The sequence below is a fragment of the Polypterus senegalus genome, chromosome 2 (genome assembly GCF_016835505.1).
Source record: "Polypterus senegalus isolate Bchr_013 chromosome 2, ASM1683550v1, whole genome shotgun sequence".
Classification (NCBI taxonomy): Eukaryota; Metazoa; Chordata; class Cladistia; order Polypteriformes; family Polypteridae; genus Polypterus; species Polypterus senegalus.
This window is the reverse complement of record NC_053155.1, coordinates 214,233,833-214,255,691: the sequence shown is the minus strand read 5'-3', so window position 1 is coordinate 214,255,691 and position 21,859 is coordinate 214,233,833. Positions and strand designations below refer to the sequence as shown.

The 21,859-nt window shown below is 36.3% G+C and overlaps 1 protein-coding gene across 1 annotated transcript in view; it reads left to right on the top strand.

Moving 5' to 3' along the window:
* The window catches only part of dgkh (diacylglycerol kinase, eta), a 422,493-nt gene that overhangs the window by 321,397 nt on the left and 79,237 nt on the right, over nucleotides 1-21,859 (top strand). The window contains 3 exon segments of the mRNA XM_039745288.1: nucleotides 3,981-4,087; nucleotides 18,682-18,807; nucleotides 20,762-20,864. Coding sequence (XP_039601222.1) covers nucleotides 3,981-4,087; nucleotides 18,682-18,807; nucleotides 20,762-20,864 — 336 coding nt within the window.

Genomic DNA, 21,859 nt, shown 5'->3' with positions numbered 1-21,859 from the left:
TTTGCACAGAGGCTGTTTGCCTAGTGGATACGGACGCTCCTCAAAGAAATGGCGCTTTATCGCGGTGCTTACGCATACTTAAAAGCACAAAAGCACACTTATTGATTTTTTGATTGTTTGCTTTAATCTCGAGCTCTCTCTCTCTCTCTGACGTTCTCTGTGCCTGACGGAGGGGGTGTGAGCAGAGGGGATGTTTGCACAGAGGCTGTTTGCTTAAAAGATACTGACGCTCCTCTAAAAATGCCGCTTTATTGCGGTGCTTCGGCAAACTTAAAAGCACACGTATTGATTTTTTGATTGTTTGCTTTTCTTTCAGCTCTCTCTCTCTCTGAAATTCTCTGCTCCTGATGCAGACACTCCTTTGAAGAGAAGATATATTTGCATTCTTTTAATTGTGAGAAAGAACTGTCATCTCTGTCTTGTCATGGAGCACAATTTAAACTTTTGACTAAAGGGTGTTATTTCATTTCTAGAGGGCTCTAATAACGTTAACAGTGTGGGAGAGTTTATAAGGGCTTAAAATATATAAAAATAACCATACAAACATATGGTTTCTACTTCGCGGATTTTCATCTATCGCGGGGGGTTCTGGAACGCAACCCCGCGATCCAGGAGGATTACTGTGTATATATATATATATATATATATACTCCGATCTACATACTCTCAAATAGACAAACCACACGCCGTGGCGCAATGGAAGAGGCTTTGCCTCTACGCAGAGGTTCAATTCCCGAGGGGGAGTGCACTGATATTGTACGCTTGATGACCCCAAAATTAGGGCGAAACACATGTCGCGTACTCTTTGAATTATTTCACAGTAAAACTATTTCAATATATATATATATATATATATATATATATATACATACATATATATACACACACACACATACATATATATCAGCGCTTCCCAATTCATTTTACCCTCGCATCCCCTTGGTTTGAGACGTATGAAAAAATATGTGGTTAACGCAGAAAGACAGATCACCAATTGAAGCTTTATGATTAATGGATACTTTATTCACCATCAATGATTGTTTTGGTAAAGCCATGCTCAGTGTAATCATTAGATGAACGGTAAAAAAGTAAGAGCGAGGGGAGGGTGACTTATTAAGGCATTCAAGCGAAACCAAAATAGCACGCGGGCTCGATGTAGTGCGCATCAACTCGATCTGAATTGTGCGAACACATTCGAAAAAATATATCTTTTCAAGTTGGAATATAAGGCGGATTTACTCTTTACATTTCTATGGTGAAGAAAAATTTATGCAATGATACCTACATTTAACTTACATTCCTACCAAAGACATTTCTGTCGACTAAATAAAAATTCCTTCTATTTAAAATTTAAATAGAACTTTAACAGATACGATAGTTCATAATATCCACGCAGACTTGCACGTAAGAGGGGGAGTCATCCGTTTTAACAAGCAGCGTATTGCACTGATACGAAATAGCCTGCCCATTTAATTATTTAGGAATGGATAAAAATTAAGATTTTGTACAAATTATGTTTTTCATTTTTCTTCCTTGATGGATTCTGGCACCCCCAGCAACAGTTGCTCACACCCCAAAGAGTGTATATGTGTGTGTGTATATATGTATATATATATATATATATATATATATATATATATATTATATGTATGTATATATATATGTATGTGTGTGTGTGTGTATATATGTATATATGTATGTATATGTATATATATGTTTATATACAGTGGTGTGAAAAACTATTTGCACCCTTCCTGATTTCTTATTCTTTTGCATGTTTGTCACACAAAATGTTTCTGATCATCAAACACATTTAACCATTAGTCAAATATAACACAAGTAAACACAAAATGCAGTTTTTAAATGATGGTTTTATTATTTAGGGAGAAAAAAAAAAATCCAAACCTACATGGCCCTGTGTGAAAAAGTAATTGCCCCCTTTGTTTAAAAATAACCTAACTGTGGTGTATCACACCTGAGTTCAATTTCCGTAGCCACCCCAAGGCCTGATTACTGCCACACCTGTTTCAATCAAGAAATCACTTAAATAGGAGCTGCCTGACACAGAGAAGTAGACCAAAAGCACCTCAAAAGCTAGACATCATGCCAAGATCCAAAGAAATTCAGGAACAAATGAGAACAGAAGTAATTGAGATCTATCAGTCTGGTAAAGGTTATAAAGCCATTTCTAAAGCTTTGGGACTCCAGCGAACCACACTGAGAGCCATTATCCACAAATGGCAAAAACATGGAACAGTGGTGAACCTTCCCAGGAGTGGCTGGCCGACCAAAATTACCCCAAGAGCGCAGAGACGACTCATCCGAGAGGTCACAAAAGACCCCAGGACAACGTCTAAAGAACTGCAGGCCTCACTTGCCTCAATTAAGGTCAGTGTTCACGACTCCACCATAAGAAAGAGACTGGGCAAAAACGGCCTGCATGGCAGATTTCCAAGACGCAAACCACTGTTAAGCAAAAATAACATTAGGGCTCGTCTTAATTTTGCTAAGAAACATCTCAATGATTGCCAAGACTTTTTGGAAAATACCTTGTGGACTGATGAGACAAAAGTTGAACTTTTTGGAAGGCAAATGTCCCGTTACATCTGGCGTAAAAGGAACACAGCATTTCAGAAAAAGAACATCATACCAACAGTAAAATATGGTGGTGGTAGTGTGATGGTCTGGGGTTGTTTTGCTGCTTCAGGACCTGGAAGGCTTGCTGTGATAGATGGAACCATGATTTCTACTGTCTACCAGAAAATCCTGAAGGAGAATGTCTGGCCATCTGTTTGTCAACTCAAGCTGAAGCGATCTTGGGTGCTGCAACAGGACAATGACCCAAAACACACCAGAAAATCCACCTCTGAATGGCTGAAGAAAAACAAAATTAAGTCTTTGGAGTGGCCTAGTCAAAGTCCTGACCTGAATCCAATTGAGATGCTATGGCATGACCTTAAAAAGGCAGTTCATGCTAGAAAACCATCAAATAAAGCTGAATTACAACAATTCTGCAAAGATGAGTGGGCCAAAATTCCTCCAGAGCACTGTAAATGACTCATTGCATGTTATCGCAAACACTTGATTGCAGTTATTGCTGCTAAGGGTGGCCCAACCAGTTATTAGGTTCAGGGGGCAATTACTTTTTCACACAGGGCCATGTAGGTTTGGATTTTTTCTCCCTAAATAAAAACCATCATTTAAAAAATGCATTTTGTGTTTACTTGTGTTATATTTGACTAATGGTTAAATGTGTTTGATGATCAGAAACATTTTGTGTGACAAACATGCAAAAGAATAAGAAATCAGGAAGGGGGCAAATAGTTTTTCACACCACTGTATATGTGTGTGTGTGTATATATGTATGTATATGTATATATATGTTTATATATATGTGTGTATGTGTGTGTATATATGTATATATGTATGTATATGTATATATATGTTTATATATGTGTGTGTATGTATATGTATGAGTGTATATGTAGATATGTATGCATATATATATATATATGGATGTATGTTTATATATGTATATATATATATATGTGTGTGTGTGTGTGTGTGTGTGTGTATATATATATATATATATATATATATATATATATATTGCAGCAACACTCATCACTCACAACAGTGACAAAACAATTACATTGACAATCATGTTACGTTATTTTCAAAATGTTTCCTTTTCTTTTTCATTACTTCTTTAACACACTGCTTCTCCGCTGCGAAGCACGGGAATTTTGCTAGTATTAAATAATATAGGCACTTTTTATCTAAAATAATTTCTTTTTCAATTTATTTTAATTCATTCATATTTCCAGTTTTTGGTGCCTGTTGAGGTTGAGGCACAATTCTGTTCCTGTATTAATGTAATGCTTTATCATTTGAAAAAGAAAATCAGTATCTTCTTTGATTTAATTTTTATATATGGTATTAGTAATGTTTATTATAATCAAAGCTTTCCTTTTTTTCAGTCTGCAAGTTTAAAGCACATAAAAGATGTGCTGTTAGAGCAACCAACAATTGCAAATGGACCACATTGGCCTCTGTTGGAAAAGACATCATTGAGGATGAGGATGGGGTAATTTTTATTAAATTTACCATTATTATTGAGGTGGACAAAATTCAATAACCCATTTATTTATCTTTAATTTGTTATTTGACTCACATGTGTGTGCCAAGATGGAAGATATTTACAAAAGGGGCTATTTTAAGCATTATGCATTTTTATTAACAAGGTTTTTGTAAAAGTCATTTGTGCTGTGTTGCAGCGGTCATTGGTACAATATAAAGGAGGTTGATTTTTATTAGTGTATCGTTTTATTTGTAATGACATTTTTTGCAGCTTTTGAGACCTTTCTAAATATGTATATTTTTCTCCTGGTAAGAAAAACAACCTCAGCTCTTTATTAAGGTCTAGTTTCCTTTATGTATATGTTTCTTAGAGCAGCTTATGTTGATGCATATGCCTACAATGCAAAAATGTTCACTCATTGTCCACTTTATTAGACACACCTTGCTAGTACCAAGTTTAACCCCTTTTTGCCTTCAGAAGTTCTGTAATTGTTTGTGGCATACTTTCAGCAAGGTGTAGAAAACATTCCAGATGCATATCTTTGAATATGCAAATCAATATAAATAGCCCTTAAGCTCAACGTTTTGTGAATAGGCAATGACAAAAGCACAGGGGAAAATAGAAGAATTTCAGTGAATACCAAGTGGAGGAAAGGAAACACATACTATTTGTTGTGGTATAAACAACAAAAGGAAGTTGATCGAGTGACTCAGAGTGTTGGAGAAACTCGAAAACTCAAGTTCACAAAGTCACACAGGGCCTGAAATAAAAAAGAAGTTGTCAGATATCAATTTCGCCATGAAAAGGCAAGTCTAAGCCCGCAGTCTGAGTGTCATATGAAAGCTTGTTAGGGTACAGAGAAAACAAAACAAATTTGGACACAGTGGAGAAAAAAAGCTCAAAATGTCAACTTTAATTTCAAAATTTCCACTTTAATCACATAGTTTATTTTGTCATTAAAGTAGAACGTCAAAAACCTCATCTTAAATTCGTTCAATTTACTAGTTTCTCAAATACCATTGTAACTAAAGTAGCACGTTAAATGCTTTGTATTGTATTTTGGGCTGGCGCGACACTGGATGGATAGATGGATAGAATAGTTAAACATGTACTATGAAGATATTTCAGTGTTCCTTAAAAGTTTTGAAGAATCGCCGTTCTAAGCTTTTAGATGGCTTGACATCTACTACAGAGCTGGTTGTGTGGCGATTGGGTTCTTGGACAAAGAAAAGGAAGGACAGGAATTGGGGGTTACTACGTTTGAGAGAGACAAAAGTGCTGCAATAAATGATTTCATCGAAGGTCACGCATGGCGCTGCAAGTATCTTGCAGGAGGCAGAAACAATCTCTGGACGGGGCACCAGTTCGTTACTATCACTGCGCCATCGTGTTCCCATTTTTAATAACATGCTTTAATTCCTTTCATCATGAAAATGATATCAAGTATACATCTCAGTTATTTTAATTATTCAGAGAGCTGTAATATCACAAATGTAATGGATTCTGTGTCCAGTCGGAGGAAGAGAAAGCCTGTTTAAGAAGCACGTAGTCATTCACACCCTTGCACCTTCCACATCTAAACACTAGCGTGGAGAGTCGCTCACACACTGAAGAGGCTATAGCTGCAGGTGGAAACTTCCGTCGCTGAACTTTGCATATAAGAAACAGATTGAATGTTATTTACTTATTTACCTTGATTTATTTACTTACTTCCTACAGTGTAAAGTCACAAGTAGACTGCAGAGTTTCTCGTGTACATATACAAAGTACAGCAATGGCAAAAGTGCGACTTGCATTCTTTCTCCGATGTAGAACTGTCATGATCTGAGTTCACCTCTTTTATAGTGCGTCTTTATGTGAAAACAGCAGTGTCAGATCCGGGGAGATTTGGGATTGTGAATGCGACTGAGAGAATAAAACAATAAAAAAAACAAAGCTAACCTTTACAAATATCATAAATTTACACTGGCTGTTACAGACTGAAATCAAATGTATGTTTTTATTCTAAAATAGTAAGAATAAGTGCAGCTCACTTCTCAAAACAGAGTCGCCCGAGGTCGAACCCGTGAAGTTTTGATTACCAGTCAACAGTTGATACCGTTGCACCACCAAAGCGGTCGTATCAAAGGGGTGTAAATGTCGCACCCAAACACGAGTTCTTTTTCTGCACTTATATTCTTGAATAGAAACGCACTTGTTCTGTTATATTTGTACCTTTTGTGAAAGTGTTTATTTGATATTTGGACTTCAGGCTACATTTTGTCAATTTATTACTAAAACATGAAAAACGTTTCTGTTTTAACGATGTGTTTACATAGATTGTTGTAGACACAGCACATACATAAAATGTGTTCCAAATAGTAATATAATATTTATAAAAGGTGTTATTTTGCTTGACTTCTCACTCTATTAAACTCTAAGCAACTGATACACAGGTAAACAGACTTGAGCTGAGAAAACTGTGCGGCGGTGGGAAGATGTGATAGTAGGCTGCTTATTGACACATTTACAGGACAAAAGACGCTGATGGAGAGGTTCGAAGGGAATTAAGGTGGGATGGATCTACAAGTTTTTTTGTAGGCTTTGGTAATTCTAATGTTAATCACGTAGTTTATTTTTTCATTAAAGTAGAATATCATAAACTTCATCTTAAAATCATTTCATTTACTAATTTCTCAAATCCCATCGTAACTAAAGTAGCACGTTAAATTCTTTGTTTTGTATTTGTTCTTATATGTGCTCTATGTGTGTGAATCACTACGTGCTTCTTAAATGGGTTTTCTCTTCCACCGACTGGACACAGAATCCATTACGTTCGTGATATTAAAGCTCTCTGAATAATTAAAATACTTAGATGTATACTTGATATAATTTTCATGATGATAGGAATTAAAGCATGTTATTAAACATGGGAACACGGTGGCGCAGTGATTGTTCCTGCCCCACGCAAGATGCATGTCGTGCCGTGTGCGACCTTCGATGAAATAATTTATTGCAGCAGTACTTTCGCTTTTCAAACATACTAACCCCCAATTCCTATCCTTCCTTTTCTTTGTCCAAATACCCAATCGCCACACAATCAGCTCTGTAATAGACGTTAAGCCATCTGTAAGCTGAGGATGCTATTTCTTCAAAACTTTTAAGGAACATTGAAATATCTTCGTAGTTCATGTTTAATTATTCTATCCATATACCCTTCCAGTGTCACACCAGCCCCAGCAAGAATACAGCGCGAGGCAAGAATAATCTCTGAACGGGGCACCAGATCGTCACTAGCACTGCAACACCGTGTACTCACATGTTTAATTATTAACAATATAAATTATTTAAATGAAGTTAAAGTTTTATCTGTATAATATAATAAATATATTTTGCTGCATTTCATCTTAAAAATTATATTGTCAACATATTTAAATATGCGCTTTATAAAGTTGCCCAGGTTGTGCAATATTATAACTGTTTACAGTGAGGTAATTGTACTAATAAGTACAAACAGTTCTATAAAGAGCACTTAATGAACTGATTGATTATGTTTATAGTTCTTGGGATGAAACAGTTTCTGAGCCGCAAGGTCCGTACAGGAAAGGCTCTGAAGCGTTTGCCGTATGCGAGCAGTTCAAATAGGCAGCATGGCTGAGGAAGCATGTGCTTGATGCTGTATACCGATAATTCTCTTTCCGATCAGCTGCTGTAGAGCTGTGATTCCACAGTGATATAAATACTCCGAGTGGTGCAGTGAGAGTAATATGGAAAAAGATGGTCCGCTGTGGCAACCCCTAACGGGAGCAGCTGAAAGAAGAAGAAAGTGCAGTGAGAGTAACAACGCTAAAGCAGCTATGGTATTTGGAATAGTTTGGCTATTCCGTGGACCATTATATTGATACAGGTTAATTACAATCAGATGCCTTAAACTAATAAACAATATGTGGTTAATTTCAGTGTATTTGATAAAGCCGCGTTAGGGATGTGGGTCTGAAAAAGAAAGTGAAACCACACTGGAACAAAAGCACTGCTTTGACGCTGGGTGCTGCCAGTTTGCAAATCTGAGCGGAGAACTTGCGTACGCCAAGGTTTGAACTACTGTGAAAATGTGCTTAGCTTTATGCCAAGTTTAGGTTTTATATATTGTGAATTGAGCATGGAAACAGGACTACGCAACATTTTTGTGCATATGCACCGTTTATACATGAGGCCCCTGGTGACTATGGAGGCCAGTAAATTCATTATCATGTTCACTAAAGTAATTTTAGGTAATATGAGCTTTGTGATATGGCGCATTATCCTGCTAGAAATAACCTTCTAAAGATGGGTCCACTGCAGTCAAAAAGGGATGGTCATGGTCAGCAGCACTACTCAGGTAGGATGTGGCATTTAAGCAATGCTAAATTGGAACTAAGGGGCCCAAAGTGTGCCAAGAAAATATCACCCACATCATTACACCACCAAAACCACCAGCCTGAACCATTAGTATATGGATCCATGCTTTCATGTTGTTGATACTAAATTCTGATCCCACCATCTGAATGTCGCAGCAGAAACCAAGACTCATCAGATCATGCAATGTTTTTCCAATCTTCTGTTGTCCAATTTTGGTGAGCCCATGCGAATTTTAGTTGTGCAGATATGCTGCTGTGCCTAATTCAGTTGTAATGAGTGGTTATTTGAATTACTGTTGCCTTTCTATCAGCTCAAACCTGTCTGGCCATTTTCACCTGACATCTGGCATTAACAAGGCATTTTCACCTACTGTAGAGAACTGCCACTCACTGTTTATTTTCCCTTTTTTGGCCCATTCTCTGTAAACCCTAGAGATGGTTGTACTTGAAAATCCCATTAATAAGCAGTTTCTGAAATACTTAGACCAGCCCATCTGGCACCAACATCCATACCACATTCACAGTCAATCTTTCTTCCCCATTCTGATGCTTGGTTTAAACTTCAGCAGTTTGTCTTGGCAATTTCTAAATGCATTGAGTTGCTGCCATGTGATTGGCAGATTAGATATTTGCATTAACAAGCAGTTGAACAGGTGCACCTAATAAAGTGGTCAGTGAGTGTATATTCTGAGAGTAATGTCAGATTTATTTTTCTTCTTTTTGATAAGCATTTAAAAACTATGATCATAGTTTTAACCTTGACGGTAATCCAAAATACAAAAAGAAAAATTTCCCTGCTGTTTTTAGATTCAAGTTTTAGTTCCTATTTATAGATTCAATATTATATTGTTTGAGATATGTTTTAACTATTTATTTGCAGTTTTTTACATTACCAGTAGGGGGCAGTCTAATTGAACCCCTGTTGGTAGAAATGTATTTTTTTTTATTGCAAATGTAAATAGGTTTTAAATATGTTTTAAATGTTAATTTTGAATATGTATGGCATTATTGAAGTGATTTTTTGTGGCAGAAAAACCATATTTTATATTCATATTTAATAATACAAATAGTATCACATAGTTATTTAAAGACAAATGTAATCGAAGTATTGGTAGATAAGAATGTCAGTGCATGATTTTTGGAGTGACTATCCTTTAATCTAAACCAAACTTGTATAGAACTCTGATGACTGCTTAACGTGTAAGGTCCTTCTACCAAGTAGTCAACATAATTAATATAGAGGTGGCACCTTCCTGGAAAGAATTTCATGAATTGTTAAATTGTTGATAACAAGAAATTGTTCCTACATTTCCAAGAACCATAACCTTGTAAGGAAAGAAACATACATAGTATATATAATTAAATTAGCAAACATACAAAAGTATTGTGAAATACTAAATCATAACAAAATCATTTGTGACCATACATTCATATAAAAAAGCCTGCATAATAATTTAATCTACTTCCAACAAAAAAGATAACAGTGGTATGTCTTTCATTTCCTAGGAACATCTGAGTACTGGGGTATTTTCCAAACAAAGATTTTTAGTGAAGCAATATTTAGTTGCATGAAATTAAATCAAATGTAAAAAACTGGCTGTGCAAAAATTTGGGTCCCCTTGTAATTTTGCTGATTTGAACGCATGTAACTAACTGCTCAATACTGATTACTTGCAACACCAAATTGGTTGGATTAGCTTGTTAAGCCTTGAACTTCATAGGCAGGTGTGTCCAATCATGAAAAAAGATATTTAAGGTGGTAAATTGCAAGCTGTGCTTCCCTTTGACTCTCCCCTGAAGAGTGACAGCATGGGATCCTCAAAGCAATACTCAAAAGATCTGAAAACAAAGATTGTTCAGTATAATGGTTTAGGGAAAGGCTACAAAAAAGCTATCTCTTAAGGTTTTTTCAGTTTCAACTGTAAGGAATGTAATCAGGAAATGGAAGGCTACAGGCACAGTTGCTGTTAAACCCAGGTCTGGCAGGCCAAGAAAAACACAGGAGCGGCATATGCGCAGGATTGTGATAATGGTTACAGACAACCCACAGATCACCTCCAATGACCCGCAAGAACATCTTGCTGTAGATGGTGTATCTGTACATCATTCTACAATTCAGTGCAGTTTCCACAAGGAACATCTGTATGGCAGGATGATAAGAAAGAAGCCCTTTCTGCACTCACGCCACAAACAGAGTCGCTTGTTGTATGCAAATGCTCATTTAGACAAGCTAGATTCATTTTGGAACAAAGTGCTTTGGACTGATAGACAAAAATTGAGTTATTTGGTCATAACAAAAAGCGCTTTGCATGGTGGAAGAAGAACAACTCATTCCAAGACAAACACCTGCTACCCACTGTCAAATTTGGTGGAGGTTCCATCATGCTCTGTGGGGCTGTGTGGCTAGTTCAGTGACTTGGGCCCTTGTTAAATTCAAGGGTTGGATGAATTCAACCCAATATCAACAGATTCTTCAGGATAATGTTCAAGCATCAGGATAATGTTCAAGCATCAGTCACAACGTTGAAGTTATGCAGGGGTTGGATATTCCAGCAAGACAATGACCCAAAACACAAAGTACAATGTTCTGGAATGGTCGTCACAGTCCCCTGACTTGAATATCATCAAAAGTCTGTGGGATGATTTGAATCAGACTGTCCACGCTTGGCAGCCATAAAATTTAACTGAAATGGAGAGATTTTGTATGGAAGAATGGTCAAAAACACCTCCATCCAGAATCCAGACACTCATCAAAGGTTATAGGAGGCATCTAGAGGCTGTTATATTTGCAAAAGGAGACTCAACTAAGTATTGATGTAATATCTCTGTTGAGGTGCCCAAATGTATGCATATTGCATATTTTCTGTTAATCCAATAAACTTAATGTCACTGCTGAAATACTACTGTTTCCATAAGACATGTCATATATTAAAAGGAAGTTGCTACTGTGAAAGCTTAGCCAATGATAAACAAAAATCCAAAGAATTAAGAGGGGTTGTCAAACTTTTTCATATGACTGTAAATAATTAAACATGTCTCAGAGTCTATTTATTTGTTTCATTATTTCTTTATGTATTTAAGAATTTGTTTATTTATTTCATTAACACAACACACAGCATAAAAAATTTATTTTTTTTGCCCCTCAAAGTTGAGAGAGTCGACTCTGGAAGAGACTTTTTTTTTTTGATTGGAGAATCTGTAGCAGATTGAACATAGATCTTTGGCCTTCACTTTCCACATTTAGATAAGATACGTCAGATGCAGAATCCTGAGACCATTATGAATTCAGAGCTGCTTGAATTAAAGTAGCCACTTCATGCAGTAATTCTGCTCAACTTTTTCTTGTGCTCATATGTTCCATGGTTGAATGCAATACAGCTTGAAGCATGGGAATCTTGTGACTTATAGCGTGATTTCCCCTAGACTGCAGCAATTAGAAGTGAGTCTTTCAGAATTACTTAAACAATCACTAAGCTTTTGTATGCTAATTGATGAATTGAAATAAATAAATGAAGAATGAAATAAATACATAAATAATCAACAAAATGTATACATTTCATTACAGATTTATTTATTATTTTTATTGTTATATTGTCATATTTCAATGCATTTTCTTATATATTTAATTTTGTTCAGAATATTTCTTCAAAAAAAAATAAATCAGGGCATATTTATTAATTATGTATATATATTGTAATGAGACAGAAAACAAGGACAAGACTTAGATAATAAATAGCTTAGAAAATAGCTCTCAAAATATAAAGAGTAGACTAGAATGAGTAGTGTCGTGCAAATGAGTCCCAAAACATGACTGAAGTTGAATAGAGGGGAGGAAGGAAGAGGTGTGTTTCCAGTGGTGTACCCAGAAGTGAGGTCAATGATGGGGTTAGACTGGAGGCTTCTCTAAGAGAAGCCTTAAGTGGCTTCAGATGCATAACTGGAGTAGGAGTTGGAAATGGAAACAGTCAGATTTTCCTTCAGAGGATCTGTAGAGGAGGGAGACAAGGCATTAGTGTACATTGCCAACCCTCGGTCCAGCGCAACAACACATTTAATCAGGCCCATCGACTGCTTCCCATGCACGCTGTGTGACAGTATCTATTGTAATAAGAATGAGTCAGAGACATCATAAAGAGTTGGGGCAACCACCCATATATTATTTTCTCGGCTGCTTTTCTTTTGTAGCACGATGTGCTTAGGTCAGAGTCCAGAACAGAACTGCCTGTATGGAGACAAGATGGCAGTTTTAACAGGCTGTAAAGGAAATTACGTTGTTGGTGCAGGAACTGGGAGTGGCGTCCTCATGCCCGGAAGTGATGTCATCCTAGGGGCCGGCAACAAGTGTGATTTCAAGGGACTGAGAGAGATAGTCCGTACACTCCGCTGCCTCCTGGCCTAGCATAGAATTACTATTGTTTAGGCCCTTCAGCTATTTCCCATGCGCAAGTGTGTGACACTAGATATAATGCAAAGTTCACTGATGCATTCACTCACTCATCAACAAAAACACCATATCTTGTTCACTTAAAATGCTGAAATATGGCAGGATGTCATATGTAGGGCAGTATGTAAGACAGGACATTTTGATATATCAGTATTTAGGGATAAGCAACACCCACGCAACAAAAGAACTAAATGCTCCAAAATCTCAGAAATGCTGTAGTGGATTTTGTTGAAATTTGGTGACATTATAAAAAAAAAAAAAGAAAATTAGCCAACATGTGTTTTTTGGTTTTTTTTTAGGTAACATTTTTTATTAATATAGGTGTAATCCCATTATAATGAAATTCATGAAACAATAAAAATATTTCATTATAACAAATATGGGAAAACTAAGTATAGCATTGTGACCAGTGATTTGCGATCTCTAAAGCCAGTGGCGCAAGAATAGCTCTGTAGCTGCTGTGCTGCATCTGGTAAATAGTAAACTGAGGGAAAATTAATTGGTTGTCCTCTGCACAAACATGTTTATTGCGTAATGTGCTTGTTGAACAATGTTTAGAACATTTAACACCAGGGTTTGATCTGCTTTATCCTTGCACTCTCCTTCCTGATCTCTCTTCCGTGCCACTTGTGTTCTTATAATCTGAAGATCAGAGCTAAAGCAGGACACATGTCCATGTCACAAATCCTAACAGCTCTGTTTTGAATAAAGACTTTTAATTACCTTAATTTCCCTTGAAAACCTGGACTCACCTTCCTGTCTCTTGTGCAACTCTGTGACCCAAGATTGACAATCCCTGTATAGAAAACAGCACTTCTTAACCTGCAAAAAATATTTTATTTGAAAATGAGCTGTTAGATGTAACTGTTTTTTTTATAGAAAGACAGGTACGAATACAGAATCGGAATGAGACATTATATGTAACTTTTTTTTTAATAAAATAAATTTATGAACACAAGACATCAGATGTAACTTTAAAAAAAAAGGTGCAATTCTGAATGCTTTTAACACATTATCTTTCTTCATTTCAGAATCAACTTTTTCTAGGATTGTTAATTTTTCTTTGGCATAAACTCACGCCGTTTTTCAATTTTTTTGTTCATCTCAAAGAAAACTTTGACAAGTGCTTTGAAACTTGAACAGTACAGTATCTGCACACAGCACAACTACCTATGTGGTGGTACCGTGGAGCACTATCTCAGAATTAAGCTATGTGTATGATGTCATGCCTACACTGTTGCTGAGCCTCGCTGAGACAGCCTGAGTCCTGAAATGTTGGCAACAGATTGTCACTTTCTTTTGGTCTAACAAGAAATTTGTTATGACATTTGTTATGCTGAAATGTACATTTTGTTTAAACAAAGCAAGTATTCATTATTCTGAAAATTTCTTTAATTTAGTTTTCATTATCATGGGGTTTGACCTGTATTACATTAACTTACATGATCTGTGTTAGAATGAGAGCATGCTTTATGCAAACGATGGATGATGTAAAAGTTATCAAAGGGCCTTGCAAATGGCACCCTAGTCAATCAGGAAATACCTGATTTATCTTAGAAAATGCATGCGCTTAACTTATTCACTGATATTTTCTTTACAATAAATACTGCTTAAAATGAATGCCAAAAATAAAGCTTAAGTTATTATTATACCATTGTCCACTGAATACCAAGATAATTCAGGATATTTTCATTTACACAGACCTTTGTAAAAGTATGCCTTTCATACCAGGTTTGTTAGAAAAATCACTTTGACAGCAATGTGACTTTTGCTGTTTTGAGATTTATGTTTATAGCCGAATGCAGAGAGAAATTATCTGGTTAACAAAGCTTATGAAGGGTAATATTTTATATACATGTCAAATTAATTCAAATTTCAGATGTCACATCTGTTGTTTAAAATTTTTAAGTGTTTACCTCCGTTTTAGATTTGTCCCAATTTTAACACTGCCTTTGTGAAATCAAACTTGTCAATAAAATATTACTATCTGAAATTCCCAGCGCTGCCCAGGAGGGAAATAAAGTGTTTTTTTTTTTTGTTTGTTTTTCCATTATTTGAGAAAAATATAATTAAAAAAAAACACAACTTTAAAAATAAATTAACAAACAATGAAGACTCACTAATATGCTTGTCTTCCAGTCTTCCAGACGCTCGGAACCAGCTAACTGTATTTAATTTCAAAAGCAACAGGGGCATGGTGGTGCTCAAACACATAGAATGCTGGCGGGCACTACCAGTTCGCCCTCTGGTGGTCGTTCCGAGTGTCAACTGGATGATAACATGCATACAAGACCGCAAGATCACCCCAGAGTAAAGATTACATTAGCGCAAACAAACAGAAAATATTACTCGATGAAATAACGGAACAGCAAAAAGAGATTGAATATTGTTTGAGGATGTCTGGGGGGAGAAGAGAGACAAGCCAGTGACTTTAAAACGTTCGATGTGCCGCAAGACATGCAGGTCACATGGCATGGGAGCAGCAGCAATCCAACAGCTGATTGAGCAAAGAGGAGGTAAAAAAAAAAAACAACTGTTATTTGATTCCCATTGTATCACCGTTATAGAGGGGTTTTAGAGGAGCTACCACGTCTCCTTGTAGTGTGTTTAGCCCCCCTCTTCATAAAGATACGTAGCGCTGGCGGGTAAGAGGTAGGAGAGCGAAGTGTAGATCATGCGGCAATGCAGCAGCAGCAGCAGCAGCAAGCCAGCAGCTGATCGAGCAGAGAGTTGGTAAAAAAAAGAAATTTATTTCCCATTGTATCACCGTTTAAGAGGGGTTTTGGAGGAGTGGCTGCATCTCCTTGCTTTCTGCCATCCTCTTCACAATGTAACGTAACTGTAAAACAGTGTGTGTTCTGGTGTTTGCAAGCAATCTGACATAAGTCATTAAACATAGCTATTGTCTGCTAATTCAGAATTCATCATTGAATTCACAAATTAGTTGTGACTAGGGACAGCATCTCATTTGCTGCAGTACCACTCAGATATGTGTATTATGTGCTTATTCACATTTTAGTTTTTCTACTAATAAACTCCACTTTGGTTTCAAAAAACCCAACAAAAAATTAATTTCACATTTTTCTGAATTAAGTATGCCTTCCAAAGTTTTGTACCACCTGGTCGGGTCCCCCACTATTATAAACCCAATGCTGCAAAGCTGGGTGTGATCCTGGATCTTGGTTTTCTTTTAGCAGCTGCCCCACAGCATGATTTTGGAAAATGCAGATCTATTATTCAAACCAAATGCATAACTATACTAAACTATTAACAAATATGTAATTGAATATCATGTGATATTTCTAGGCTGGAATAGTCAGTCGTTAGTGTACCACTTCCAGACATTGAAATGCTTTGTACTACCAGCATTTTAGCTTAAATTGTTAAGCACTGAACTCCTGATAGGCACAACTACATTTGATATTTAAACCCAATTATTTGGGAATTTTAACAAGGGATTATTGATAGTTTTTTGTGTGGGTCTGTGTATTTTAATCTTTCCATGTACTGCAACTCGATTAGCTATCAATCTCTGTTAACCATCAGTGTCAAAAATAAAAGCAAACACCAGCACCTACCTATTACTGTACTATTACTGCCGTGTGGTATGCTGCAAACTCTGTGCATTGTCACTTAAAGCTGAAATTATTAAACGTTTACAAAACGGCAAAAGTACTTCAAGTATTGCTTCAATTTACGGAGTAGGAAGAGCAGCAGTGTATGATATAAAGCATGAAGCTACCAAAATTAAAAAACATGTTGAAAATACCCACTGATGGTAATGTTAATGTTCTCCTGTATTGTAATTTTCTTTTTAAATTCTATTATGTTTTGTTAGTATATTGTGACATGCAGGCAGCTTGTGATGCGCTGTTGGGGAGCAGAAAGTCTGTAATGAATGCTGTAAGTAATGTGACTGGGTGAAGGGCTTCTGTTCTGTAAGTGGAGGACATGTTTGTTAGGAGAGGAGTGACAGGAGAAGTTAGAAGAAAAAGAAAGTTGTGGAGGAAGGAAGTTTTGAGCAGAGTGTCAGGAGACAATAAGCAGAAGTGTTTGGGGTATAAAGAATAAAGGAATGTGATTGGCAGGAGATAAACTGATTGGTAGGGAAAGCTTCATTTTATTGTTTTGGAGGTGTGCTACATAACCCAGATAACAGTGTATAAGACAGGGCACTGTTTGTTATGGAACGAAGACTCCAAGTAAAACTTAGAAAACTCCAGTACCTCTGAGTTGTGTTTTCTTATTGCGCTGGTTGTTACAATATTATATGAATGAGTTAATTTTGTTAATACTATATTAAATTTAGTTTTTTAAATAAATATGATTATTTGCTAATCTGCAGTATTTCATTTTTAAAGTAGCTGTTCTGTTATCCGTGTTTCCTTCTATCCGTTATGGCCTCGGTCCCAACCCCTGACAGATAATCGAGGTTTTACTGTGTATGCCAAATGTTCTTTTAATGAATTACTTTAGTAACAGTAGTGTGATTTGATATTGTATATATACCTTTCAGTACTTTACATTTACATAAATTATACACCATAGTTGCATATGAATACAGATCAAAATCAGAAGAAAATAAACTCACAAATTACAATTCTACTTCTAGGTTCATTCAGCCTGTTCCTGTATGTGTTTTGTAAGGAGGAATGAAAGGTACCAAACATTACCAACTGTAAAAACTTTTCACTGTTGATTTATACTTATTAACACTAAAATGAAATGTCAGATAGATACATTTTATTATTAGTGATTGTTAACATTTGTCTTTCTTCCTCATATTTTCTGCACTAATTTGCCAGTTTCTATAACTGTTTTGAAAATGATGATACAGCAAGCAGGTTTACCAAAGCAAAAATATTGTAACATTGGCATACCAGAACTAAAACAGAGAGAGGGGGTCATTTTGCAGACTGCTTGTGTTGGAGTATTTAAGATAGCACTTCCCTGTTTCAATGCACTCTTTCACAAAAATCCATTGGTCTTGGCACAATTGTTCCTGGGTAGTCTCCATGCTGACGTGGATCAGCTTAAAGAGATGGGGACCAAGATGGATCTGTTACCTCATAGCTTGTATCCATCAATTGCCTAAACATTAAATAGGAAAACATGGTTGGGTGAGCTAGACAGCAGAGGAGAATCGCTCCAGGAGCACTGCGAGACCGAGCTGTGGAACTGAAATGCAGCCTAGCATAGAGACTTGGGTTAGACCACTTTATAACTGACAGTCCTTTTTAAGGTCCACTTCACAGCCATCCTGTCGAGAACTGCAGAACTTATCTTTGATTATATTAATATTAGATTACTTACAACATTTTTAGTTATGTTTAAAAATACATTGGACAATTTCAAGACTGTCTTCAGAATCAGAATGTTTTTTTTTTGTGTGTTTTTTAAAGAATGACAATCTTGCCATGAATATTCCCAGTTTGAAAACCACTGGTTTATGTTAGGGTGGTATGGTGGTGATGTTTTAGACTGACATTCCTCTCTATGTCCCTTCATATTTAATAAACAGTGTTGTTATTTGATTTTTTTGATTGTTGCAGGTTTAAATAATGGCATACTTCTTATCTAATTTTTTTGCCATTTCAAGTCATTTCAAACAAACAAAAATATGCAGGTTTTTTTTTTATATTTAGAAATAATTGCATAGCACTGTTAATAAAGTAGTATGTTTTATGAATATGCCTAGAGCAAGTAATAATAAAGCAATACATTTCATTAAACATGTAAGTCATTTTTTACCTTACCATTTCATTATTTTTAATTTTTAGATTGCAATGCCTCATCAGTGGCTGGAAGGAAATCTCCCAGTTAGTGCCAAGTGTTCGGTGTGTGACAAAACATGTGGCAGTGTACTCCGTCTACAGGATTGGCGCTGTTTGTGGTGCAAAGCAATGGTAAGGCTTGGTAAATTAATCAGACAGTACTGATTAAAGCAAATTTCTGCTACTTAAAGTAGGAAAGTAGTAAGTGTTTACTCTGCACATTTTCCATAATTCTATGGATGCTGAAATATAAGCATACTATGTACTGCAATGCATGGTAAGGCAAGTAATTAATGCGAGTGTCTACTGTAAATTCTTACATGTAGTATTGTTTTTTTTCAGATCTGCCTATTTATGATAGAATTGTATATCCTTTATACTTTTGATACGGAAGTGTAAGGCCACAGAGAAGAAATAAAAAATAGGGACAGTGAAGGAAAAAAGTCTATGTCAAGATTAAAGTTGAAATGTTGACTTTAATTTTGTTGTTTATGTCGTGATTAAAGATGAAATTTCCAATTAAATACTTCATATTATGTGTTCCCTGACCCTGTTGTTAATTGCTACGTGCTTCTTAAACTGACTTCCCCTTGCCCTGTGAGGAGATGCAGGCAGAATTTGCCACATAAAATACATTAACTTCATGATATTACAGCTTTCTGAACATTTAGAATACTAAGATAAATACTTGATATCATTTGCATAATGAAATGCCTTAAAGCATGTATTAAACGTGGGGGCACTGCCTCGCAGAAAAGGGGGTCACGACCCAAGTGTTCTCTACCTTGAGTTTGCGTGTTTTCCCGGTGGGTTTACTCGGCATTTTTCAGTTTCCTTCCAAAGGCATGCAGGATGGGGGATTTGGTGATGCTAAATTGACCCTTGTATATGTGTGTACTCGCATTCTCTCTTCAATGAGCTTTCTCCCCTTCCAGGGTTTGTTCCTGCCTTGCGCACAATCATTGCTGGGATGGGTGCACCCCTGGATGGACTATATATTATGTATAAGTCTTTTTGTTATTTTTTCAGACAACCAAAAAAGCTGTATAGTTACCTTATATGAATTACATGTGTTCTCTACAATACAGAACTACATTTTGAGTCATTCATCTAAACATCAGTTTTGTTCATTTTTATTTAAGTTTCTCATTAAGGCTTCTGGAGAGCTAAAAATTATACCAGCAGCATCATGTGGAAGGCTAGAAAATTATTTTAGGCTTGATACCAGTCCATGACACAGAGCATTCATACATATTTTGGGACATTCAGGGACTACTTACAAGTCTCTGAGTAATGAAACCTTTGCCCATTTTGTGAAGAGAGAGCCTTGCATAAGAATGTGGTCATGGCTCATCTGCTGTTGCCTTTTACTCTATGCCCATTCTTTTGCTAGCTGAGGCCTACTTTGTGTAAAGTTTGTTCTGATTTTATCTGAATTGTAAAACTGATCAAAGCATTTACTTAAGCAAAGGCTGGTGAATTATGTTTTAATTCTCACCGTGTTACATTTCCTTTGGTTTTGACTGTTATGGGTATTTCAACAAGGGCTTTCCTTTTCAGTAAGAATTTTTCCAGACTTTTTCAGATTATGCATCCATCCCTGAATGCTCTTCATCTATAGGACCCCAATAAACCCAATGCTGCTTGCAATTTTAATCTCTGTTTTCCTGAAAAAACCATTGTGTTCATTAGCAGCTTTGCTACAAAGAGGTATAATCAGATTCTATAGTTTATTCTTGTACAAGTGGCTTTTATTGTAGTTATTCCACTGTACATCAGATGACTTTCAGCTACTGCATTTTTATGTATTGGAGCTTGTTGTGTTGGATTTTATGATTTGTCATTGTTTATTATTACAAATAGTACTAGCACTGCATTTTTTTTCAATATAATTTTTGTTAGAAATGTTTTTGGTAACAAGTTAATTATTCCAGATTCCTGTGTTCATGATGGAGTGGTTAAACAAAAAAAGATCAAAGTAGAAAGAGAAGTAACACATTCTCTGTGATTTGCTTTTTGGGTTTGCATTGTTAATGAGTTTTTATATATGTATATATATATATCTATATTTTTTAAACTTCAATAGGTACACACTGCTTGCCGGGAACTTTATCCCAGAAAGTGTCCTCTTGGTCAGTGTAAAGTATCAATCATTCCACCCACTGCACTGAACAGCATAGATTCTGATGGTAAGTACCACATGTATGTATTATGATCAGCTTCTTAGGAGATGCTCATTACACATAGCAGTAATTTGTTAAACATCTAAAATACTTAGCTTCTACAGTAATTTCTCTTAAAAATCACTTAGTGGAAAATAGCACTTAGTTTGGCTATATTTCTTATTTATGTATGTTCTATATAAATAAATGTTGTTGTACTGTAGTTGGCATTTAATACTGGTTTAAACTCTTGAAACAAACAGCTGTTAAGGCACTACATTTTTATAATCAGGCAAGATCATCTGGTACAACTGGAACAAGGAAAATGTCTTGTTTGTGGCTGAGGTTTTATCTCTTTAGTTGTGTCCATATCAATTGGTTCAGAGAAAATGTATAGAAGCTAGATAACTCTGTTAATTTCAAGATAATACTCTGATTGTGTGCACCGGTGGATTGTGGTAGTTGCACTCATTTATTTTGAGGCAAAGTAGGCACTGCGGTGGCAGATGATTTGCTAACAGTGCTGCTATACACGATGACTGTGTTGTTGGTAAGGTAACTGTCTGAACTATCAGTGTTTCACATGGCCTACACTATTCCTTGTAACTGCTCTCATGTCATGTGCTGGATGGTAGTAGCTACCAATTCAGACACTGGCCCCTTATGCCTTTCCCAGACCACCAGAGCGCATAGAGGTGCTCTTGCACACTCAGTTGTGAATGCAGGTGGTAGTGTATGGATGCATCAGGTTGGAGGCTGCTCTACCAGCCAGCTAAGGTATACAGCATGGTGATTCCATGTGCTGTGCTACATACAGTGCCGGTAACATGAAACCTTGCACCATGAGTTTGTGTCTTCTAGGGTGCAGGGAGGGTGGCATTACTTTTGTTAGCTTGAAATGCAATTTCTTTTCCATTCACAAAGCCCCATCTCCTGGCCTGCTCCATACTAAGCTAAAGATGAAGCTTAGCAGAGTGTAGATGAGATACATAATCTCAAAGATTTTTTTTTTTTATCATATG